General features: G+C 31.9%; 1 protein-coding gene across 1 annotated transcript; it reads left to right on the top strand.

Annotated features, from left to right (window-relative positions):
* The first annotated feature begins 16 nt into the window (after positions 1 to 16).
* LOC127739221 (uncharacterized) lies at positions 17 to 24,522 on the top strand. The gene is made up of 13 exons (XM_052250833.1): positions 17 to 167; positions 1,796 to 2,021; positions 3,032 to 3,139; positions 3,956 to 4,060; positions 5,773 to 5,900; positions 12,378 to 12,516; positions 15,679 to 15,855; positions 17,526 to 17,722; positions 18,229 to 18,355; positions 19,124 to 19,417; positions 20,423 to 20,539; positions 20,797 to 20,954; positions 24,177 to 24,522. The coding sequence occupies exons 1-13, from the start codon at positions 58 to 60 to the stop codon at positions 24,313 to 24,315; spliced, it is 2,025 nt and encodes a 674-aa protein (XP_052106793.1). The 5' UTR covers positions 17 to 57; the 3' UTR covers positions 24,316 to 24,522.
* The last annotated feature ends 2,592 nt before the right edge of the window (positions 24,523 to 27,114 follow it).

Raw genomic sequence — 27,114 nt, 5'->3', positions numbered from 1 at the left:
TCAAGGGGAAGTAATCAAGATGGATGCGCCCATGAAAATGAACAAAAATCATAAAAGATGAATAATCAGACGATTTTATTGCTACTTTTGTTCTGTTTTACCAGAAATATTGAAAATATTGAACCAATTTCTTCTAAAGTGCAATCTGAACGTGTAGAAAAGTTAAGGTGTGAAGATAAAAAATACATTTTTATTTATTTTTTACCAATTACATTTGCTTTACATGCACAGACACATCAAGTAGTAAGTCTAATGTAAAACAAACATTAAAGATATGATGAAGAAGAAATTATATAAAGAATAGCCCTATACATTTTCTCAAAATATGAAATTTATTCGTACAAGGCTTAGAAACAGAATGTTAGGCTGTACGTGCTAATAGGCACTGACTAAGACTTTCGTACATGTTATGATGTACATCCAAAAAATAACATTAAGAAATAGTAAGTGTTATTTACGAGACTTATTGCTGAAAAGTATTTCCAGACAGGGACCCGATTTTAAACGGAAATTGCTGGTAACAATAAAATCATATTTTATTGTTACCTGCAGTTGCTATATTAATCTTAGATTGATAAAAGTTTCTTTAAATGTCAAGTCATTATAATATATTTTTGGAATTTCGGCTGCCATATTTGAAAATACTTTTTGCCCCCCTCTGTGTATATCATTTATATTTTTCAAATTAAACTAATTTTCAGTCATTATTTATTGAAATTATCGTATTACCAGAAAAATGTTTCAACAAGATGATGAATTTGATCTCGTGATTTTGCACACAAATGTATGATGTATATTATCTGGGTTTAAGTTTTATCCATGTCTAAAATTTGACATCCAAGTTGACTTAGATCAGTGCCTTATTTAAGCAGCTAAGTTGACTAGATTGAAGCTTATTAGGTCACATTAAAGTCACCTGGCCACATTAACAATACAAGGCTATTGTCACTAAGGACAGAGGATGAAGTCTGTTTTGAATACATGTACAAAAAAATGTAGCACTATTTTTTTAAAAAATTTAAGTTGATAAAATAATTTGAATTTTTTTACTTAGGCAATTTAATTATTGGTTGTAATGACATTTAAACTTTTTTTTTTGAATCACTTACATCTAAATGTTGAAAAATACTCACAGTTATAATCATTGACTTCAGGATTGGGGCATAAACAATAAAAATAAATTAATTTAAAATTAATGAAAAAAAAAAAAATCTTGCACAATTTCTGCTAAACACCCCAACTACCAGTGACTACATGTAAAAGAGGGAACATAATGCTATTTATTGTTACTATATATGGAATCAGTATAGATCAGTTCTTTTTTTACAATTTTAACACTTTTTACCATTTTAAGTAATGCAGACATGTACATATCATGCATGTATGAATTAAGAACAAAAACAGAAAACACCAACAGGACTATTTCAGCTATCATGGCTATAGAACAACTAAAATCTTACAAAACACAAAATATCTTACAGTTTATAATACTACATAAACTTGCTGGAATGATAAATTTATTATTTCAATTTTGGATTATGATTGATGATTGTCTTCAACTTCCTTCAACTACCTAGAACTAAATCAGAATTTACAAATGATAATATGAAGAAAAAAACCTGGAAATACAAGAAAAACTCTGAAAAATCTTGTCAATGATCACTTACTTTACAGTAGGCATGGTAGGTTACAGTTTGCATTTACAGATTAATGATGCCAGCACATGCAAGGTTTTAGACATCAATATATCTGTCCTTTATTGCTCTTTAAGTCTGTATTTTTATACAATTATTAGGTGTGGTTATAACATCGATACCCTGTGGACTGCTGAGCTTGCCCATTCTCCATTTGCTGCTGCTCCTTTAATAGCTGATGTAGATGGCAACGGTAAACATGAAATAATAGCTGCTCCATTTAGTGAAAGTTTTACGGTGCTACAGGGACAAAATGGTCAAATATTACATCATTCCTCATGGCCAGCTGTCAACCTAGATAACTCTGTACATGCTAGCCCTTTACAAGTGAGTAATTAAAAAATCTAAGGTATTTAAGTTATTGCATAGGTATATATTTTATTTTTGGATTAACATCTATCAGGCAAAATGTTTGTATGTCAGAAAGAAATAAAAAAATAGTAAAATCACACAATTTCGGAACCAACTGAAAGAGAAAGTAAAAAACTGACAATAAAGAAGATATCTTTTTTATATACAGGAATTACAAAACTATATAAGAACTGTAATGAAATAAGACATTTTAGTGGTCCTTATGTTTGAAAAAAAATTATGCAATGAAACATACTTTAAAATAACATAAAAAAAGTTATTTGACATTATAAGACTGTAGTGCAATCTTGATGGTGTACAACTAAACAATGCATAAAATGAAAAATAAAATGTTAACTATTCAAGCTAAAAGCATGCATAACAACTCTGTGGGCCATTTCTTGCTGTTTAACTTTTTTTTTATTCCACTCATTTAACTAATAGTTTTACAAATGTATATGAATGTATATATAATAAGACGGCAATGGAAAATCATTAGTCGACAAACACTATATGTCCAAATGAAAAAAATGTCCTAACATTATTCAACAAAACTGAAAACTCAAGCTTCACCAAGTTGAATCTCTTCATAAACAAGAGGTGAACTCATGTTCTTAGAAAAATTATGCAGCTCCTGCTGCACTTGTGGTACCTACTGGCAGACAACAAATAAATTTATATATTGTCTTTTTTTGCATATTACAAATGCACTACTGTAAATTCAGAAATTATTGCGATGTTTTTATTATTGCGAAAAATGCGACAGGGTTATAATCGCAATAATTTAAACTCGCATTTTAAATTTTTTTATATGAATTAAACAGGATTTTTCTCAATATCGCAAAAATTAAAATCGCATTTTAGTCTCAAATGACAAAATCGCAATAATAAATGCACGCAATAATTTCTGAATTTACAGTATTTTTCTCTTACAAAATACTATCCTTGATATAAGTTGAAAGAAATTTATAAATTTGTTTTTACAGTTCGACATTGACCACGATGGAATGTTAGATATAATGTTTACTCTTTCTTCTGGAGAGCTGAGATTTTACTCACCAGATGGTCAGAGGTTGAAGGATAAAACTTATCAGGTATGTCAATACAGTTAAGTCCTGTAATGCCTTGGCTGGAAAGTCTGTGAATTGTGTTGACAAACTTCAAAATAATGGATTAATGGGACAAACAGAATTATTGGCATACATTGTAGCCATTTCCTGATTTTCATGCTAGGAATTATGAACTGACTTTAAAATGATATTTGAAACAAGTTCTTACAAGAAAATCAAACAGATTTGTAGCTGCTTTTGGTTGTTGTTGATAGACATTCAGTTCATATAAATTTCAACTACATATCTTACTTATTATATTTTCTCCATACATACTACAGTTTAATAAAATTGAGAATGGAAATGGGGAATATGTCAAAGAGACAACAATCAAACCAAAGAGCAGATAACAGCCGAAGGCCACCAAATATGTTTATAAAGTAATAAATGTTGTTTTTTTTATCAAAAGTTTTCTATATATTTCTCAATATTACCTAGCTTTACATCAAACCAATGCAGCTTTCCAGCCAGAGTAATGATTTACTTAAAGTTTTTGATATAAGGGTCTGATTTTTGTTTCAAGAAATGTGTTTTGGGAAAAGGCTGTGTCTTGAAGTGTATCAAACAGTTTGGTTTTATTAGATGATATTCCTATGGTTGAATTTTTCTAATTTTCATATAGGGGAAGCGTATCAATTTCAACAAGACAAAATTGGTATTGAAATTACCAGGGTAAGTCATTTATATAAAGCTCTGAAAACTAGGAGTTTATTTTTTTAAAGGGAGATAATTCTTCTCAAATGATTAACATTAACCTATGTTGTATTGGATTTACATGAAATATTTATTTTCTGGTTTCAGATAGATCCAGTCTATGTTTCGAAGGCTTGGTACCAGTATGAATTGATAGTAAATGCTCCTACAATAAATAAATATGCTTTTGTTGAGAAACCAAAAGGCGATGAGGTGAGATAAATTATATATATATAATTACAGTTATAAGAGAAAAGTTCTTTTCATCTAACGGTATTCAACAATTTGTTTTGCAAATGGTAATTTTCGGTATTATTTTTCATTGTTGTTGAAGAAGCTATTAAAAAATTGCTACTGTTGAAATCAAAATAGCACAAGTGAAACAAATTGATTCAGGTAGCACCCTTATTATTTCTGACCTGTGGCGTTTGAAATTATATTTTGGAAATCTAAGATTAAAAAGCAGTTTTAAAGAAGCCAAATTATAAAAAAACAAATACCTATACATTTAAATATAACTTTAAAATTAATTAATTTTGCATCTTTTTCAGCTTAATACTATTAATTTGATTTCAACATGTTTCAATGATACATGCATATGTTCTATCTGCACTTGTTTTGCTTATTTACAGTTTTGCGTGTACTGTTTTTCACTGTAATGTAGAAATAGTGTCATATCTCCCTTTTTTTCTTATGGTACACTGATGATGAACTATTTATACCTTTTTTTCTTTTTATTTGTATGGTTCTTGTGCTTATATGATTCTTGTGCTTATATTCTATATTGGATAGAAAAGATAGTAAATATAGCTTGAATACCAGAAAAATATTCTGTTATTCAATAAGTGTAATGTCTATATAAGCTACTATTTAAAATGTTCATGGCAGCACTACAACTCAAATTGTATCAATGTAAGCACACTTCATTGTCTCCTATAAAACTTGATTCATATTTTATTATAGTCTGATTTAACCCAAAGCAATGAAAATGTCTTATGAACAGTTCTTTTGTATTAACTGAACATGTTTGATTGACCGTCTTGAGTTGCTCATCATCTATTTACGGGTATACAAAGAAGTTACTAACAGACTTGGTAGCGCTAAGCCAAGTTGGACTTATGATGAAGTTAACAGTCCTTGCATGCTTTGAAATATCATTCAAGCCACATTGGTCAACGTAGACTCAATATTGCAAACTTTGCAAAATAAATCCTTGAATTTGTCATTAGCCATACTTTTCGTCTTCGGCAGCTTAAGAACCTTCTTGCAAATGATAATTTGTCCACCATCATCATGAATTTTACAAATCTGACATACAGACATACAGACAGAGGAAAACAACTTAATAGTTCAAAACAAGTTCGAATCTGCTTATTTACAATGCTCCTTTAATCAGAAGATGAACACAGGAAATACTATTTTAATTGGCTAATTATCTCTGATCACAATTGTCTCCCCTTGAAAATAGGGAACCAGCAAACTTTTAGTGTAGATTTTCACAAAATTGTGTTATAGAGCTTTTAACAAGATTATGATCGTGCAATCAGGACAAGGTGTCAAAATCCTGTAGTTTATGCCTAAATCGTGAAAGTTGGCAGGTTTGATAATATTGTTCAGAAAGATGCACATGTGAATTCTTATTATTAAAATTCTGACATATTTTTTCCACTAGATGCATATGTACACCTGTATTGTTTATTTACAGTTTCAGCATGTAGTACCAGTAGATGCACATGTACACCTGTATTGTTTATTTACAGTTTCAGCATGTAGTACCAGTTGATGCACATGTACACCTGTATTGTTTATTTACAGTTTCAGCATGTAGTACCAGTTGATGCACATGTACACCTGTATTGTTTATTTACAGTTTCAGCATGTAGTACCAGTTGATGTACGTGTTCACTTGTATTGTTTATTTACAGTTTCAGCATGTAGTACCAGTAGATGCACACGTTCTGTCAACACCTGTTTTGGTTGACCTAAACAATGACAAGAGAGTAGAGGAACTTGTTATATCTGTTTCTTATTTCTTTGAAGAAGATGACTTCATGTAAGTAGAGTTTTTATTTTATCTTAGTTTAACTTCTTAGGCAAAACATTTCAAATCATAGATTATGGGGGCCTCGGTGGCCGAGTGGTCTAAGTAGTTACTACTGTAATCACCAGCCAGTCAACACTGAGGTTGTGAGTTCGAACCCCGCTCGTGCGGGTGCACTCGACTCCAATCTTAATTGACTAGGATTGTTGGTTTTCCTATCCAAGGTCAGTGGTTTTCTCCGGGTACTCTGGCTTCCTCCACCAATAAAAACTGGCCGCCACGAAATAGCCCAAAAGCGGTGCTTAAAAGTGGCGTTAAACATCAAAAATCAAATCAAATCAAATCATAGATTATGAGAAGCAGGTGAAAGCTTGACCTCAATTAAATGTTCTTTGATCATGGTAATTATTTAGTAATTTTAAAGAGGATCTTTTCAATTACTGTGGATTCATTATTATTAGGGGGATACCAATTTTCAGAGGTAAAGGTGAACCACAATTTGATGTGTGACCACAAACTTATTTTCTATCTATAGGTTTATATGCAGACTTTGGAAAACCACAAAAACAAGTAACCACGAAAATGCAATTGTCCCTCAATCCAAACAAATTGGTACCCATAAAACAAAATGAATCCACAGTACTATGAATAACAGTAAAACACTGTTGTCAGTTTCACAGATATTTTCAGTTTTATTGAAGTTTTGTGTATGTCAGTGTGACAAGTTTCCCACGATTCTCAAAGATTATTTCAATTGCCCAGTTACTATTTGTACTTTGCAGGCATGGATTTCAGATTTGAGGTTTGAGAGGGTGCAATCCTAAAAATTTAAGAATGCAAAAACAGACATATTTGAAATATTTAATCATTGTTTAGTGTACATGTCTGGCAGGGGACACCTTATCTTCCCCTCTTTTTCATGGTTCATGTATCAAGTTTCTTCATTTCTTAAAATAAAAGGGAAAATATGTTACTATAATTCAGAATCATGTTTGATTGACCTTGACCTAATTTTCATGGTTCATTGATCAATAATAAGTCGACATATGAGGTCAAAACAATTTTGCAGGCAAGACATTCTTCAGTATGTTTACAGTAGCTGTTTTAAAGCCCAGCTGTTAAAATATACTTTCAACCTTATAGTACTTATACATTTAATACTACCAACTATAGTACTTTCTTGAAAGTAAAAGCCCTTTATAATGATTATGAATGTGGTCATTTACATACATGTTCATTAATAATGAAAATTGCATTTTATAATTTTTGCTGTTTTAATGTCAGGGGTAGCTAGCCAAATGACTGATATAGATTAGAATGGGCCTCTGCTTTAGGTATTAGAGTTATTTATTGATGAATTTTATGTTATTTGATATATGAATGGAATTAATAATTTGTTATTATAAACATTGAATATAGTTATATTGTTTAAAAAAAAACTTATTGTTATATAATATTGAAAAGAGAAATTAAAATATTTATGAGTATTGAAATGGCTCAATAAATTTCATTCAAGAAATAATAGATAAATTACAGAACCTATTTGTAAAAAGAAATCTTTAGTGTCAGATGATTTCATAAAGCTATATGGAAATGATCAAATTACATACTTTAGTGAGGATAGCAATGGGGGTGTCATTTATTATCTAATATTATTTACAGTACTTATTCTCAAAATAATTGGTTGAACAAAAAGGTAGCTTGAAAAAACAAAAAGCAAAAATAAAACTGTTAAAAATAAGTTGTATTCACACTTTCTTTCTTATAAATAGAATCTGATATTATACATTATTGTTGACATTCACATTATGACTAAGAAGTTAAGAACCCCTCTTTATATGTAGCTATTCAGGTGTGCCTTCATTACCTTTAGTAAGTATTGTCTTAATTACAATTTTGTATGATTGAAATGCACTGTACAGAAGAAAAACAATAAATCATAGAAGTTTTCATTATAAATATGGCATCTGGATATAGTCGTTCCCTATACAAAGGTATGGCAAGTAGTGTACGTAAAAGTCAGACACCAGTAATTTGTGACTTATGTAGATCTAAAGGGATGAATATGTGGAGGTGTTTAGGCTGTGATTGTCAACCTGTGATGTGTGATAAATGTAAAGACAACATCCATCCCAAAATATCTAAGAACCACAGAATTGAAAGAATAAAAGAAGTAGTGCATGAAGACTCTTCTGGTAGTTTGAAGTTTCATAACTTCAAGTGTGAGGAACATGAAGGTATGTCTTGCAGTCATTATTGTAAGGCATGCAGTAAAATCATCTGTTCACAATGCATTACTAAAACTAAAACTCACAACAGTCATCATATTCTTGTTGATGACAATGATTTTGATGATAAAAGGCATCGATTTGAGAAAGCAATGAGGAATATAACTGAGTGGTCCAAAGCTTCAGATGGAATGAAGAATGTAAAAAAACAAATTAATGAAAGTTTTGAAGAAATTAGACAAGCTATTTTTGATCATAAGAAAGAATGTCAAAGTATGATTGATAAGTATGCTGATGAGTTTAACAAGGAATTGAAGAAGCGCCAGAAAATAGCCTTGATAGATATTGATATAGAACACAATGAAATTGAAGAGACATTCGAAAAATTACAGACTGCATGTGATATACTAGGTTCTAAATCTTGTACAACAAGTGAAGGTATTATCTATTTCTTGGAAAACTTTGATAGACTTTCAGACTCACTAATTGAAGAAACACCAAAAGGAAACAAAATGCCGTCAAGTTCTCAAAAATTTGTGCCAGGAAATTTTTCATCTCTTAAATTTGGATCCTTTGAAGTTTTTCGTATCTTTAAATTAGATCCTTTGTAGTTAATGAATATTTGAATATTGCTAAAACTTGGGAGAACAAATTCTAAATTGTGAGGGGAACTTTTTTAAAATTTGGAAATTACTACTCAATCTGCCTTTGATTTGTCACCTGATAAATTGTTTTATAAGGTAGCATACAAGAACAAGAACAGTTTTGAAGGAACAAGAGAAGAGGAGGAAATTGATCAAACTTCAAATACTTTTAGTTTATAATCCAAACTATATAAATTGGAAAAATATTTTGAGAGGAACTTAGGAGTGCACAGACAGTAGTATCTGTTACCTTCAAATTTTGCTATATATTTCATATAATAAAAGATTTAAAAAAATGGGTTTGAAGCCTTTTATGGGTTGATTTTAACAAACCATGAGTTGACTGAAACAGAATGTCAAATTATATTGTGTGTATTTGGTCATAGCTTTTGTCTTGCCTGGGACATAAGTATGCGAGACATAGGGATTACAATCAGGGGGTGGCAATGGGCGAGGCATAAACTAATTTTGTAAAGCTTAATATTTCAGAAGGTAGAAGACCTGGATGCTTCATACGTTTTTGTACACAGATGCCTTTTTTTATGAAGTTTTTGTCTGTCATATAATATCCTTCATCCTTGACCTCATTTTCATGGTTCAACAACTACTTATTATGAGTAATAGGATAATATTATTTGGTATATGGATCCTTTGCAAGGTCTACATATCCATCAGACAGGGTTCATCTGACCTCGACCTAATTTCATGGATCAGTGATCAGATTAAGTTTCTTGGTCAAGTCCGTATCTCAGATACTTTAAGTAACTTTATTTAGTGTATGCAATGATTTTAAGGTATACATGTCTGACTGGTAGGTTTTTTCTGACCTTGACCTTATTTTCATAGTTGATTGGTATATTGTGGTTTGGTCTATTTCTCAGATACTATAAGCAAAAGGACAACGTATTGCTATTTCACACATATTTTACTGAATATAAAATGTTTTAATTCAAATGATGTCTGATTCTTATGAATAAAGAAGACTTTTTCTATACAAATAAAATTGTATGAAAGCTTAGTTTGGACATTTTTATAGCAATTCAAAATTACTACCTATCACCTTTAGGCTTAGCATGACAATAACAATAAAATTTCTATACAAACTGTTAGACTGAATTCATAACAACATTGAAGTGGAATTAATGTCTTATAGGATTGTATGTATGCTTTATTTTATCACCTTGCACTTTCACGACTTGACTGTGGTTTTCTACAGCAGTTTGTTCAAATTTCTGACCATTTGAACAGTTTGATTTTATAAAACAAATTGCAATTTGGTCAGAATTTTGAATAAATTGCAATAGGTAGAGAGCAACACTAACAGTCAAGTCACATCAACTAGGTATATTTGGTGTATGGAGGAATCTATACTTTTAAATTTGTAGACCAAAATTTGTTAGCTGGTTTGTCTCCGAGCCGACGATTGTCTGAAGTATTATATAATAATAAATAGTTAGCGTATGTAATGTACTTTATAACTTCATATAGTAATTGCTTTAATTAGCATAGCTTAATTAATTAAACCCCAAATAAATTTCGATAGCTGGTTCCTTACCGTCTACGTTTTGTAAGCAGGCAGAAATGGTTTTGTATCTGTTTTAAGCATGCGCAAAAGGTACCAAAAAAGAAAAAAAAATATTTATCCGAAAAAGGTATAGTCTAGAATTGAAAAATTGAACTAAATCAAACTTACAGACTTGCGATATGCAAACATTTATTAGAAGAGAAGGGCGGTCGTTTGGAAATGTACCCTCAGGGCTATGCATTGTGTAATTCCTTTTGAATTCTGAGTCTGGAGCTATTTTTTTACTTATCGGCCAAGTCAGAAAATAGCTCCGGACTTGAAATTCAAAACAGATTATGCATTGTGCAGGTTGGACACCCCCCCCCCCCCCCCCCCCCCCACACACACACACAATAAACAGTACAATTAGTCTTAAGCCGTTAACTTTCTTGAATTTATGACAACTGGGCCCACGGCCAACTCGCACCACTCAAACACTCTCACTAATTATTACAACTTGCATCACTTTCTCAAACTCGCACCACTCAAAAAAAAAAAGAAATATAACAAACTCGAAGAAATGTGTTTAATCATTAGATTGTTTTCTTCTTCTGTTAGTAAATTCCTCCTTTCTCGAAGCAACTGTGTCACACAGAGACAGAACTTGCACCACTCGAAAAAAAAATACTACAAACTCGCACCACTGAAGAAATGTTTTAAATCATCAGAGAGTTCTAGATTGTCTTCTCTTAGTTATTTCCTCCGTTCTTGGAGCACCCATATCACACAGAGACAGAACTTGACTTGCACCTTTGGTAAAAAAGAAATACTACAAACTAGCACCACTGAGAAATGTTTTAATCATCAGTGTTCTAGGTTGTCGTCTTCTTTTCTGAGTTATTTCCTCTGTTCTAGGAGCACCTGTGTAACACAGAGACAGAAGCTACTAATTGGACATTCAAACTCCTATGGAAGAAGAACTGCCAACTTTATAAAAACTATCAATTTAATGCATCAGTGCATAAAAACAGTTTGAGAAACATGAACCCAAGCTGTGTATCACCATAAACATTTCAAGTAGTCTTCAAGCCGCGCTTGCGCATGTTTTTTCTAGTGATTGTAATGTTTACATGTCTGTCTTGCAGGGTTCATCTTTCCTTGATCTCATTTTCATTGTTCATTGGTCAATATTTAGTTTTCATGGTTATGTTTGTTTCTCAGATACTACATGTATAACCAAAAGGTCAACTTTATTTGGTGTTAGGAATGGTTGCATGGTGTACATGTCGTCTAATAGGGACCATCTTACCTTGACCTCATTTTTATAGTTTATTGGTCAATGTTCAGGCCTGTTTCTCATATACTTTAAGCAATAGGCTAACTATATTTGGTGTATGGTATGATTGTAAAGTGTACATGTCTGTCTGGCAGGATTCATCTGACCTTGACCTCATTTACATGGATCATTGATAATGTTAAGTTTATGCGATACATGTATCAGAACCTTTATATTACAGGCTTTCAACATAAATTCAACCATGTAAAGTACGCTAGACATTTCAGTGTGCTCTTGTTCTTCAGTTGTTTTTGTTTTCTCCTGATGTGAAAATGTATTTTTTAATTTAATTGTGTTGAAATATATAGAAAATTTCCCTACAAAAATATACACTTGTGTTTATATTAGTATAATTGTCATTGTATTAACATACATGTATTTAAATACATTTTCAAGAAGGTTATGAGGTCTAATTGTTGAACATGGCCGACTTGTTAACAAGTCAACTTGTAAGGATTTATTGCCCTTGAATTATTATTTTTTAAAGATATAGATAAGTCAACATTGATAAAAATCATCACTTAACTAATGTTCAGCTGTTACATAATTATTTTTACCCATTTTATGTGTTTTAGCTTGAAACAATATGAAATATTTTTATTGCATTTTATAACCGTAATTTTTATGCAAAAACTCCATGAGCAATTCACACTTATAGATGCATGTATTTTTTCGGAGGTTTTTTGTTTTTGTGCAGTATTTTTCTTTTTCCTTTTTACACCCTTTGAATACTATATTTACACTGTATTTTTCATTTATGTGATATTTTAAATTCAGAGCAAAGGGAAGCAATAAAAAAGAACAGTTAAATGGATTGAAGTATGAAGACATTGGCAAGTTTTTATTGTCTGGGATAACAGTGGTCAATTTGACAACTTTAGAGCCATTGTGGACCAAAGTATTAGATCTTACACAGGTAAATTATTATAATCTGGGATAACAGTGGTAAATCTGACAACTTTGGAGCCATAGTGGACCAAAGTATTTAATCTGAGAAATCTGGTAAATTTTTATTTTCATTTTAAGGGTCAACCTGACTAGTCTGGATTGAACCAATATCGTAGATCTGACGTTAGTAAATTTAAAAAGAGAATGTAAGTGGTCAGCTGTAAACATAAAGTTTTACATCGTCGTTTCATAAATTTATAATGCCCTGATATTAATTAGCATTGGCTAAAAAGTAGTAACAGGCCAGTGTTTTCTAAAATTGACCATCTAAAATATGTTTTATAACAAAATTTGACTGCTTGACTCATAAAAGTGAACAGAAAATAATTGCCATATCACAAACAAGTTAAGAATACAAAAAATCATACAGATGTAAAATATTGTGATACATTGTAATCATGGCAAATGGTTCTCCCTTGTTTGTGTATGAGTACTAAAGACTGTGGATTCATTATCAATATTTTGATACTAATTTTCGTGGATTTCATTGTTAAAGGTGAACAACAAATTTAAATGATCAACAAAGTACAAATTTCCTATAAGCATGTATGCAGACTTATGCAAAACCATGAAATCAAAAATCCACAAAAATACAATGTTCCTTCAATCCACAAAAATTAGTACCCACTATAATAAATGAATTTTTATACGACCGCAAAAAAATTTTTGTGGTCGTATATTGGTATGACATTGGCGTCGTCGTCGTCGTCGTCGTCTAGCGTCGTCCGGCGCTGTCCGAAGACACATTGGTTTTCGCACTCTAACTTTAGTTTAAGTAAATGGATCTCTATGAAATTTTACCACAAGGTTCAATACCACAAAAGGAAGGTTGGGATTGATTTTGGGGGTTATGGTACCAACAGTAAAGGAATTAGGGGCCAAAAAGGGGCCAAAAATAAGCATTTTTGTAACTTCCAGACATAACTTGTGTGTTAGTGTATGGATCTCTCTGACATTGTTCCACAAGGTTCCATATCACAAAAGGAATGCTGGGATTGATTTTTGGGGTAATTGCCTCAAAATTTTAGGAATTAGGGGCCAAAAAAGGGGCAAAAAACAAGCATTTTTCTAGTTTCATGACAATAACTTGTGTGTAAGTATATGGATCTTTCTGAAATTGTACTACAAGGTTCCATATCACAAAGGGAAAGCTGGAATTGAGTTTGGGGGTAATTGCCGAAACGTTTAGGAATTGGGGGCCAAAAAGGGGCAAAAAATAAGCATTTTTCTAGTTTCCAGACAATAACTTGTGTTCAAGTGTATGGATCTCTCTGAAATTGTACTGCAAGGTACCATACCACAAAGGGAAGGCTGGGATTGATGATGGGGGTAATTGCCTCAATATTTTAGGAATTAGGGGCCAAAAAGGGGCAAAAAACAAGCATTTTTCTAGTTTCAGGACAATAACTTGTGTGTAAGTGTATGGATCTTTCTGAAATTGTACTACAAGGTTCCATATCACAAAGGGAAAGCTGGGTTTGAGTTTGGGGGTAATTGCCCTAAACGGTTCGGAATTTGGTGCCAAAAAGGGGCCAAAAAACACATTTTTCTAGTTTCCAGACAATAGCTTGTGTTCAAGTGTATGGATCTCTCTGAAATTGTACTGCAAGGTACCATACCACAAAGGGAAGGTGAGGATTAAGTTTGGGGGTGATAAATCATAAGGGGGTTCAAAAAATTTGGGGGGGATTTTTTTTTTTTTCCTTTTTTTTTTTCTTTTAAAATTTTCCATTTTAAGTTGGTTATTTCTGATTTATATTTAAAAGCAAATAATAATGATATGGTAGGAGATACACACCAAACAGGATGTGTAAATTATTATATAATTAGTATTGTGCAATAGCAAGAAATTTTCAATTGCACAGTATTGCACAATAGCAAGAAATCTTCAATTGCACAGTATTGCGCAATAGCAAGAAATCTTCAATTGCACAGTATTGCGCAATAGCAAGAAATATCCAATAGCACAATATTGCGCAATAGCAAGAAATTGTCAATTGTACAGTATTGCGCAATAGCAAGAAATATTTAATTGCACAGTATTGTGCAAAAGAAGATACTTCGTATAAATTGCTTATTTCTTGACCAATTTCAATGGGGTTTTATTCTTGAATTCTTGGGGTTCTTTAATATGCTGAATCTAACCGTGTATTTAGTTTTTGGATTTTGGGCCCCGTTTTTAAATTGGTCCACATTGAGGTCCAAAGGGTCCAAAATTAAACTTTGTTTGATTTCAACAAAAATTGAATTATTTGGGTTCTTTGATATGCCGAATCTAACCATGTATTTATATTCTTAATTTTTGGTTCCGTTTTCAAATTGGTCTACATTAAGGTCCAAAGGGTCCAAAATAAAACTTAGTTTGATTTTAACAAAAATTGAATTCTTAGCGTTCTTTGATATGCTGAATCTAAACATGTATTTAGATTTTTGATTATGGGCCCAGTTTTCAAGTTGGTCCAAATCGGGGTCCAAAATTAAACTTTGTTTGATTTCAACAAAAATTGAATATATGGGGTTCTTTGATATGCTGAATCTAACCATGTATTTAGATTTTTGATTTTTGGGCCCCGTTATCAACTTTGTCCACATTGAGGTCAAAAGGGTCCAAAATTAAACTTTGTTTGATTTCATCAAAAATTGAATTCTTGGGGTTCTTTGATATGCTGAATCTAACCATGTATTTAGATTTTGGATATTAGACCATAATAGGTGAATGTCCAATTTAAAATTTTTAAGTTCTTAGACCACATTCATTCTGTGTCAGAAACCTATGCTGTGTCAAATATTTAATCACAATCCAAATGCAAAGCTGTATCAAGCTTGAATGTTGTGTCCATACTTGCCCCAACTGTTCAGGGTTCGACCTCTGCGGTCGTATCAAGCTGCGCCCTGCGGAGCATTTTATTATTCGTTGGATACCAATTTTTGTGGATTTCGTGGGTACAGGTGAACCACAAAATTAAATGTTCAACTAATAACAAATTTTCATTTGGCTTGTATGCAGACCTCGGCAAAACCACAAAATTAAACATCCACGAACATGCAAGTTTTCCTTAATCCACGAAAATTGGTACCCACGAAAATAAATGAATCCACAGTATATGATAATTATTGATTTTTTTTTTAGATAACAGCTGAGTTTCCTGCCTACAATCTATTCACTCCCACTGTAGTAGATATCCAGGGAGACTTCAGTCCTTTAGAGATTGTTCTAGGAACGTCAGCTGGTAATCTCTATATATTAGACCATGCTGGACAAGTTAAAGATGGCTGGCCTAAGTCCTCTGGGTCTATACATGGACAGGTGAGAAAAGTTTGATATACTGATACTTCACCTAATAAACAAATAAACTGCTCTTTGGTCGGTTTGTTGTCTCTTTGACACATTCCCCATTTCCATTCTCAATTTTATGCATTTTTCTGAATATCAACATTGGCTAAAGGGAAATAACTCAAACTAACTTGACTTGAACAGAAATCATAGAGTCACTATTTAAAAAAAATCATTTGTTTACTCTGTTGAGATTTCAAAAAAATTAAATCTATAGTCAATGCTGAGATAAGGTTAAATATATATTGGGATTGTATTCATTTTTGGATTTTTTATTTGCATTTAAAACTGTAAATTATTTCCTTTGGGTCATAACTTTGGCTTAGTTTACAAAAATTGGGCTTGAGAAATTTGACTTTTTCTACTTTACACAAAAGACATAACATCAATTATCAAAATAGCTATTGAAATAAACCAAAACTAAGCATTTATTTAGAATTTTTACAATGGATGTTCCTGTGATATTAGACAAGTCAGTGACTTGATGGTGCCCTATAGTTACCATTCTGTTTGGACACCCCCATGTCATATTAGTCAAGATTGTGACAATTAATTTCAATAATTTTATACACATTGTTTATATGTATAAAAGAAAGTTTCCTTTACATTTTTATGAAAAATTGTAGCAAAACACTTTGTTAAAAATAACAATTTTTAGAAGCATCTTTTTATGATAAGATTTCATCAAAAATTGATGTATAAAATGTTATTGGAAATAGATTCCTGTGTAAGCAACTGATCTGTAAACAATTGGTTTGGTAGCAATTGGTTTTTGTAAAATTTTGAGAAACATCTTTCTGTTTGAGGATTTCAACAAATTTGAAATATGGGTTTTAATAATTATGCCATTTCAAACTGATTTATGGTGTGAAAAATTATTTCATTTGTTAGCATGCATAAGATTAGTGCATTTGTACTATTCACAGTGTTGGAGAGTCATAGATACTCTGTTTCGTGTAAGTAAAAGGTGCATATTGATAATCTATTCTTATCCTGAATATGTATTAAATATGTGCCACTGAACATATGCAAACAACAACCATTTAATCAATTCAAATCAAAAGAATTCATATTGTAAATGTTTTTGAGTTGGCAACAAGCTTACAACGTTCACCAAAATAGAGGTCATCAAACAGCCTTCAACAATAGGCAAACACCAACCATATGGTTCCTAATGACCTTAAGTATTGGAAATTGGTGAATATATTAAGATCCAGCATCAACACCAAACTAATTTGGCTAAATGACAATCACTTAGGAGATTCTGTTGTGACTTCTCAGTCCTCCGTCTTGTATCTTGATCTTTGGTGAAACACATGATTAAACGAGAAGAGCATATTAAAAGACATCCATCCAGAACAAGCACTAAATGCAGTAATATGGGTACTATAGAGAGAGAAAATGAGCCACATGAAACACAATACATGTACTAGTTGGAATGTCAATGTATGAAAGGATGGAGGAGTAAAAAAAAAGTTTTATTCCATAATGCACAGGATCCGAAACATCAATACTATACCTCTTTCAAAACAGTAACAAGATTAAGAAGAAATAAAAAATGAAAGAGACCAAATAAATAAAGACTATAATTTATTGTTAAATTCATGAATTTCTGTGATTATGAAAAACATTTTGATTTTCAGATAACTGTAGCTGACCTAAATGGAGATGATATCTTAGACATTGTTGCCATTGATACAAGTGGTGATGTCGTCTGCTATAACTCTGATGGTAAAACTCAATGGGAGATTCAGATCACAGGGACATCTACTGCTGGCAGTCGGTTGTATGATGTCAACAATGATAATGTGTTGGATGTCATCATTACAACAAATGTTGGGTAAGCAATGTATTTCTATTGAACTTTCCAGAGGGTTTTTATATTGAGAAATCTTTCTATGAATGGTTCTATGCCATTTTAAATATAGATATATATCTTACAGTAGATTCATTATTATTTGTTGGATACAAATTTTCCTGGATTTCATGGATATAGGTGAACCACTAATTTAAATGTTTAACAAAGTAGAAATGTTTTATAAGCTTGTACGCTGACTTCGTCAAAATGATGAAATCAAATATCCACGAAAATACAATTTTTCCTCAATCCATGAAAATTGGTACCCATGAAAATAAATTAATCCACAGTATCATAAGTCAATACTGTGAAGTGGGAAATTTTTTGGAGATTTAGCCTTTTTCGTAATTAAGTTGAAAACATAAAATATCTTGAAGGAAGATCAATTCAAGGACAAGATTGTTATAGAAATCACAAAATTTAAGCTTCACTTTACCATGTTTACAGTATATTATGTTATTCATTATATTTTCATATATATATTTCAGTGATATTTTTGCATTAGATGGCATGAGTGGTCAAATATTACCCAACTGGCCAGTAAAGTTAGGAAAGAAGATATCATCCAATGTACTCATTACGAAGATCTCAACAGCACACACAACACCTGATATGGTATAGTCTTGAATTTATTTTTACATGTACCGTAGGTGTCTAAATGAAATTCATTTGATCCAGAATTTTTTTGTTTCCTTTAGACACTTGTTTTTTTTTTTTGTCACTTTATAATTTTTAAAGGAACTGGTATAAAGTGTGTGTACAAGATACAACAATAATCATAATTGGAAAAATTTCTATAACAAAGGAAGTGTGTAAACTATAAAAAAAAAATGAACAATTTTCCCAGAGGCAAAACATATAATTCGTTTGCCAAAGTCTGCATACAAGCCTATAGAAAATTTGTAATTTATTGAACATTTAAATTGATGATTCAGCTGTACTCACCGAACCCATGTAAATTGGTATTTCACGAATAATGATAACTCCACAGTAGGTTGAAAATGTAAACAACAAAAGTGATCAGCAATTCAAGATCTACAAATATGCCAATATTACTAAATCAATTGGAAGACTCCCTATATGAGTTATTACCCTTAAATGACCATTTTTGACAAATGTATGAATTTTTCACAATTGAGCGACTCGGGCTCTTAAGAGCCTCTTGTTAAATTTAAATTTGATTTAGAAAAAAACATTAAAAAAAATTGTGATTCCCTCAAACCCGTTACATTTTGGGTAATTTGGAATGGTACAAATCGTTCATGATTCAAATGGGAAAGGGGATTGGGTGTAAGTGGGAAGGTTACACCATTCAATGACTGTAGTCTGGAATTTCTTAGACTTAAAGCTGACGAATAACTATTGTATCTATCTACGTTTCAGTTAGTATTAACAGACGATGGATATCTACATGTCATCTCAATGGACCTCAAATGTAAAACTAAGTTCACATTAGGGGAAACAACTCTGGTCCAGTTGTTGGCTCATGACCTTATGGAAGGGTCAGATGGATTGGAGATATTAGTTGCCACTAACGATGGAGCCTTGATATGTTTAGGAAGCTCTCAGGGACCAACGGATATATTTATTGATGAAGAAAAAGATAAAGAAAGATTAAAATACAGTTTACAAAGTGAAACAAAAAGTCCTAATGATTTTATATATGGATATATAAAGGTATGTGGTAGAGTAAAGGTTTTACTTTCCCTATGTTTGACCCAAACGAAAAGCTTATTTACATTGATAACATGAGAAATATGAAACAAGGAGATGTGGTATCATTGCAAATAAGAAAACTATCACTAAGAGTGCAAATGATGTGGATTTAAACAACTATAAGTCACTGTATGGCCTTCCACAATGAGCAAATCCACACCATATAGTCGGCTTTAAGAGACAACAACATGTCTAAATGTGAAACAATCCAAACAAAAAAATCCAATGGCCTTTGTTTGCCAGTTGTTATTGTTTTTGATATGTTTTTGTAAGTGGCACAATGTTTGCTTTCTTATTATATCCCATGCAACAACTGTCAAAATCTTTGACGAATTTGGAAATGAAAAAGTCAGAAATAAAGGGTCTTTTTGTAAAATAAGGCATTTGCATTTTGTCAAATTTAAAAAGAGAAATTGTTTGACCAAAACCTCCAATGAATTAGTTTATAATGTAAACTAGAAATTAAAAGAAGATCTTAAAAGGAACTTATTAGAACCAAAATATTCATGGCATAAATTTTTTTTTTAAGAAATATTAAATTTTAAGGGGAGATAATTCATTCTCTTTGTTTTGAAAATGTACATAAATGCATATCAATAATATAAAAAAGAAAACTAATAAGGGACCCACTTGACTCACTGCACAAGTCAGAATTATTGAACATTTTACCATGTGGGTAAGGTACACTTTTGATAAATTGACCAGAAAAAAATCATCTTGTAATTTTCCATAAAATGTTACACTTAATTGAGTTGTTCAGGGTTGCTAAGCATGATATTTTTCTATCCATTACTGGACCCTTTTCAACCAAAACATCCATGAAAATAACTGGAGGATCCCAAGCTAGCACTTTTGTTAACGTTGTATAAAATCTGTCAATCATCACTTTTTCTTCTTGCATAAATGGAAACAAAATTATTTGCATTAACTCTATATTTTGAATATCTCTGTTTATATATTTTTCAGCCTAATCTTTACATCACACAATACAGTAGAATAGAAGAAGAAGTCACAGGGTCGGAATTTTACTTAGAATATGATATTAGTGATATGTCAAAAAAAGCAGGTCCATATGAAATCAGGGTAGGTTATATTGAGATATGGGCTATTCCATTAAAATGTATGAGGGAGAGTGGGAAGGGAAGTTTCATTTTTGGACATGGATAATAAAGTATTTATAGCATTTTGTCTATAAAATGTAAGTTTCTAATAATTCAGAATTAAATAAACAGTGAATTAACAGAAAACACATCAATGATATTTCATATCAACACTATAAGTCTGTATTCAAATCCTGTTTGATAACGATGATCAAGTTTAAAGTGTGTGCACTGTTTCAGGTTTATTTTGGATTTCATCTGTTACAAAACACAAGCCATGCTGGTCCAGGGCTTTACAGTTTAAAAGTTCCTGCCTTTAATGAACCAAGTCATGGACATATAATTGTTGTGATGAGAAACAGACATGGTATGATTGTAACAGACTCGTATACAATCAGGTAAGTTCTTAATAGCAACAGACATGGTATGATTGTTACAGACTCGTATACAATCAGGTGAGTTCTTAATAGCAACAGACATGGTATGAGTGTTACAGACTCTTATACAATCAGGTAAGTTCTTAATAGCAACAGACATGGTATGATTGTTACAGACTCGTATACAATCAGGTAAGTTCTTAATAGCAACAGACATGGTATGATTGTTACAGACTCATATACAATCAGGTTTCTTAATAGCAACAGACATGGTATGTAGCAACAGACATGGTATGATTGTTACAGACTCGTATACAATCAGGTAAGTTCTTAACAGCAACAGACATGGTATGATTGTTACAGACTCGTATACAATCAGGTAAGTTCTTTACAGCAACAGACATGGTATGATTGTTACAGACTCGTATACAGTCAGGTAAGTTCTTTATAGCAACAGTCATGTGTGCAGTGATTATAGTTCCATTGCAAAAGGTTATAAGTAAAATAGAAAATTATAAGTAGAGCTAACAAACTTATACTCTTAGTGGTATATATAATTTTCAAAGTCCAGCTTTTGCCATGGGGAAAATCCAAAAATATGTTGTTGACAAAATGCAAAGCAAATGAACAGCTAGCATACAAGTATAAAGCAGATGACACAAAAATTGTATGCTTATAAATTGTATGCTTCACCTCAAAAGCTAACAAAACCTTTAAACAGACTTATTAAGAAGGGATATAGTTACGATACTGTTGTCAGGTCATTAAAGATTGCATATTTTGACTTAAATATTGATTCACTTATAGGGTCTTTGCATCGGAATTAAACATATTTATTCTAAAACCAGTTGTTGGCATGACACGGGTTATGTTCTTCTCATATATTTTATGACGGTATAATACTAAACCCCTTACAGGAGGAATTGTGCCTGATATTCATATGATGAAGACATAATCTTTCAATCAGTTTAATTGAGGTCTGGAGCTGGCATGTCAGTAACTGCTAGTAGTCTGTTGTTATTTATGTATTATTGTCATTTTGTTTATTTTCTTTTGTTTCCTATTCTGACATCGGACTCGGACTTCTCTTAAACTGAGTTTTACTGTGCATACTGTTGTACGTTTGTTTTTTCTATATTGGCTAGAGGTATAGGGGGAGGGTTGAGATCTCAAAAAACATGTTTAACCCCGCCACATTTTTGCGCCTGTCCCAAGTCAGGAGCCTCTGGCCTTTGTTAGTCTTGTATCATTTTTAATTTTAGTTTCTTGTGTATAATTTGGAGTTTAGTATGACGTCCATTATCACTGAACTAGTATACATATTTGTTTAGGGGCCAGCTGAAGGACGCCTCCGGGTGCGGGAGTTTCTCGCTGCATTGAAGACCCATTGGTGGCCTTCGGCTGTTGTCTGCTCTATGGTCGGGTTGTTGTCTCTTTGACACATTCCCCATTTCCATTCTCAATTTTATTGTCGAGCCTGCGACTTTTGTCGCAGAAAGCTCGACATAGGAATAGTGATCCGGCGGCGGCGGCGGCGGCGGCGTTAGCTAACTTCTTAAAAGCTTTATATTTTAGAAGCTAGAATACCTGGATGCTTCATACTTTGTATATAGATGCCTTATGTTACGAAGTTTCCGTCTGTCATATGTCCAATGTCCTTGACCTCATTTTCATGGTTCAGTGACTACTTGAAAAAAAAGTCAACATTTTTTGTAATGTTAATTTCTTTCTTATTATGAGTAATAGGATAACTATATTTAGTATGTGCGTACCTTGCAAGGTCCTCATGCCCGTCAGACAATTTTCATTTGACCTCGACCTCATTTCATGGATCAGTGAACCAGGTTAAGTTTTCGTGGTCAAGTCCATATATCAGATACTATAAGCAGTAGGTCTACTATATTTGGTATATGGAATGATTGTAAGGTGTACATGTCCAACTGGTAGGTGTCATCTGACCTTGACCTCATTTTCATGGTTCAGTGGTGAAAGTTAAGTTTTTGAGTTTTGGTCTTTTTTTCTTATACTGTATGCAATAGGTCAACTATAAATGGTGTATGGAATGATTGTAAGGTGTGCATGTCTAGCTAGCAGGTGTCATCTGACCTTGACCTCATTTTCATGGTTCAGTGGTCAAAGTTAAGTTTTTGAGTTTTGGTCTTTTTTTCTAATACTATATGTAATAGTTCAACTATATTTGGTGTATGGAAATATTTTATGATCTATATGTCAGTCACGCAGGTTTTATTTGACTTTGACCTCATTTTCAAGGTTCATTGCTCAGTGTTAAGTTTTTGTGTTTTGGTCTGTTTTTCTTATACTGTATGCAATAGGTCTACTATATTTTGTGTATGGAATGACTGTAAGGTGTACATGTCTAGCTGGCAGGTGTCATCTGACCTTGACCTCATTTTCATGGATCAGTGGTCAAAGTTAAGTTTTTGAGTTTTGGTCTTTTTTTTTAATACTATATGCAATAGTTCAACTATATTTGGTGTATGGAAATATTTTATGATCTATATGTCAGTCAGGCAGGTTTTATTTGACCTTGACCTCATTTTCAAGGTTCATTGCTCAGTGTTGAGTTTTTGTGTTTTGGTCTGTTTTTCTTAAACTATAAACAATAGGTCAACTATATTTGTTGTATGGAAGAATTGTTAGCTGTACATGCCTGCCTAGCATGGTTCATCTGACCTTGACCTCATTTTCATGGTTCATTGGTCAATGTTTAGTTTACTTGGTTAATGTTAAGTTTATGTGACAGTTGTAATAAAGCTTTATATTTAGGACTATCAACATAATATAAATGATTAGTAAAGAAGGCGAGACATTTCAGCGTGTGCACTCTTGTTAAACAATATAACCTCCCATGAAAATCAAAGTACCGTAACTCCCGCCATAAACCTGGATTTTGTCAGATGTTTCTGAAGGGTAATTAGTATATCCTTACTTTACTAGTGACACCTGTTGTTTTGCCCTGTACTCTAAACCATTAATTTGTCTAAGCATGGAAACAATTGAAAAGTCAATTCTTCCAGTGGTGACATTAAAAAACACAATAATGTCTCCTGCTATAGCATGCCTCACCGGTTATATAATTAAGAAAAAATATTAGTTGGGCAGGTTAATACAGAGGATACTGCTATACTTGATTTTCATGATTTTTAAATTATTTCTTTTTTTTGTTTTACTAACATTTTATTTTGTCCAGATTTTTATATGTATTTTTTTTTATATTTTCAGATTTAACCGTTTAATTATGGAAGACTTGCAGTGGTTATTAGTGACACCATTTATAGCAATGTTAATCATTTTATTAGTTTTACATGGATTCCCAATGAAAGACTTGTTACCATATACACATCAATCCAAAACCAGATAGCACATGGCTTTCAATAGGTCTAATTTATAATTTATGAACAATCCTATCCAATGAAAGGTTGTCTTAGAAAATATACAGAAAAGTGCTACAGAGATATTCAGTGAGAAACTGACATTTTATATACCCGTGTAAAACCAGATAGCACAGAACTATGTTTTGAACTTATTATTTGTACATGTTATACAATATTATTGAGAATGAAGTGTTTTAATAATGAAAAATATATTGCTGTAAAAGAGAAAGAAGGATCCTTTGAATGAGAAAAAAAAAATAAAGCCAACTCATTGTATTAAAATGTTCGTTTATTTTTAATGTTTACATGTCTGATAGATGCAGTAGCTTTAACACTCATTGAAGTTAGACATTTTGATGAAATAAAAAAAAACAACAAAAAGAAAGCACAAATTGATCTTCACCATAGTTGTCTACCTTTCTTTGACATTTGGTTTTTTATTTCCCTTTGGTATCATCTATACCCTTTTTGTTCCCCTTTTATTCATCTTTTTTTTTGTATTTTATAGAACTCTTGTATTTTTAAAAGTGAGTTTGAAAAAAAATTGAGGAATTAAGTACAGTCATATTTTCTTTTATATATAAGTTTTTGAAATAAATAGATAATTAAATGATAGAATAATTTTTTTCTTCACACTTTTGTTGTTCAAAAAAGAGTTTATCATACAGACTTCTTTGTGCAGTTGTAAAGGAAGTTGTGGTCAAGAGATCCATCTGTAATCAGTTTTAGGATTGTGAAAAAATATAAAGGTTTTTAATTACATAAAGTCTCCTTTATTGTTTACCGTTACAATTACCTGGATCATACTCCTACATTTACTGATACTGTGTTGTAAATAGTTGTTATCATGTCCCAACGATTTTATGCCCCCGCAGTAGCGGAGGGGGCATTAAGTTTTACCCTTGTCCATCTGTACGTCCGTATGTACGTCCCAAAATTGGTTTCCGTTCTCTAATTTGTCTATAAGATCATTATAAAGTGCTTTATTTATTTCATCATTGTGTATTTTATGTGATACTGAAAAAGGTTTGATTCACTTGAATATACTCAGTCAAATATAAAATAGCAAACTTGGTCACATCACAAACCTGTTGTGCCATTATTTTCTTATAAAATACTGTATGTTTCTCTGTCATCATTTGTATTGTATAATAAATATTTTTTTTGTTGAGAAGACTGTAACTTTTAAACTTGTGTCTAATACATTGTAGTTTTTCTTGTTTTGACAATAAAATATGTTTAAATTTAATGTCGAGGAAAGTCTAAATAGTCTTGAAATCCTGAATTTTGTTCTCATAATTTTCAAAATTACAAAAATTCATAATTATATACACCAAGGGTGATGATTTTATTCCTGAAGGAGAAAACTATTTGTTTTGTCTTCAATGACTTCAGAATATTACTCACTGGTTGTTACTGTCTCTTTTTGTTTTTTATAAATTACATACCATACTATTAATTTTCAAGGGGCCTCGGTGGCTGGAGTGGTCTAAGTATTCAAACTTCTATATCACTAGCCTGTCAACACTAAGGTTGTGAGTTGGAATCCGGAACGTGGCAGGTGGGCTCGACTCCAATCTTAATTGACTAGGATTGTCATTTTCCTATCGAAGGTCGGTATTTCTCTCAAGGCACTCTGGCTTCTTCCATAAAAAAAAATTGACCACCACAAAATAACAAAAAAATGCTGAAAGTGGTGTTAAATACCAATCAATCAATCAAACAATTAATTTTGAGATTTAAAACATTTCCTGATGAGTCAACTCCTTTTCAACTGATTTTATTGTTTGTTCTAAGGTGCTATTACACCACTGCCCCAGGTTAGGGAGAGAGCTGACAAGCATATTAGATTATTTTACCCCACCACATTCTTTACGTTTCTTTTCAAGCAAGTAGTCTGTATTCCAGTGATTTTGTCATTGGTTGCTGTCTGTCAGTATAGTTTTGAATTTATGTAAATAGCTTAAATATGGTCATAGTTTTCTTTTTTGAACATTTTACACATTTTGTTATCCAAGACAATTTTATAGCTTACTATAGTATAGGGTATGCATTTTTCTTATTGTTAAAGGCCTGTAGTTATTACATTCTTTGTCTTAGGTTGACAGTTGGCCCATTGGCAGTCATACCACATCTTCATAGTTTTGTACTTAATATTTTTTCTGTCTATGAAGAAATAACATCAAAAATGTGGTCCACACTGAATAACCCGCGTAGCGGGTTATTTAAAGTGTGGACCACATTTTTTATGTTATTTCTAATAGGCAGAAAAAATATTACAGTCATTTCTTATAATTTAATTCTTAATTCCATTTTAAACCGGAGTAAATCATGAACAAACATTGATGACGTCATGGTCACATGACAAAATTATGTCTATGAGCTGATAAACAAAACGACGTCAGCCAATCAGAAGACGCGTTACATCCAAAATTAAATTATTATTGTATAAAATTAACTAACTTGATGAATCTCTGTGCAATTGAAAGCTTACTATATGTTTTGAGACTGAGAGCATGTGGAGTATTGAAGAGCATGAATAAACCCTTTAATGTTTTTCTTATAAAGTTACTTTATGTTGTTGGGTGATTGTTTCATTGTCATTTAACCCATCATGCAATATCTCTGTTTAGTCATCTTCACTTTCTTATATGAACAAGATATGACATTTTGACAACTTTCATTACAATCAATATTTGCATAATTTTCTCTTTTTCATTTTTTTTAATATTATGTGTTTAATATATAGATATAATTTTTTGTGGGATTTTTTTCATTATACAGGC

This window comes from Mytilus californianus, unplaced genomic scaffold (assembly GCF_021869535.1).
Source record: "Mytilus californianus isolate M0D057914Y unplaced genomic scaffold, xbMytCali1.0.p SCAF_4, whole genome shotgun sequence".
In the NCBI taxonomy this organism is placed as follows: Eukaryota; Metazoa; Mollusca; class Bivalvia; order Mytilida; family Mytilidae; genus Mytilus; species Mytilus californianus.
Note: the sequence above shows the minus strand (reverse complement) of the source record. Positions and strands in the feature narration are given on the sequence as shown.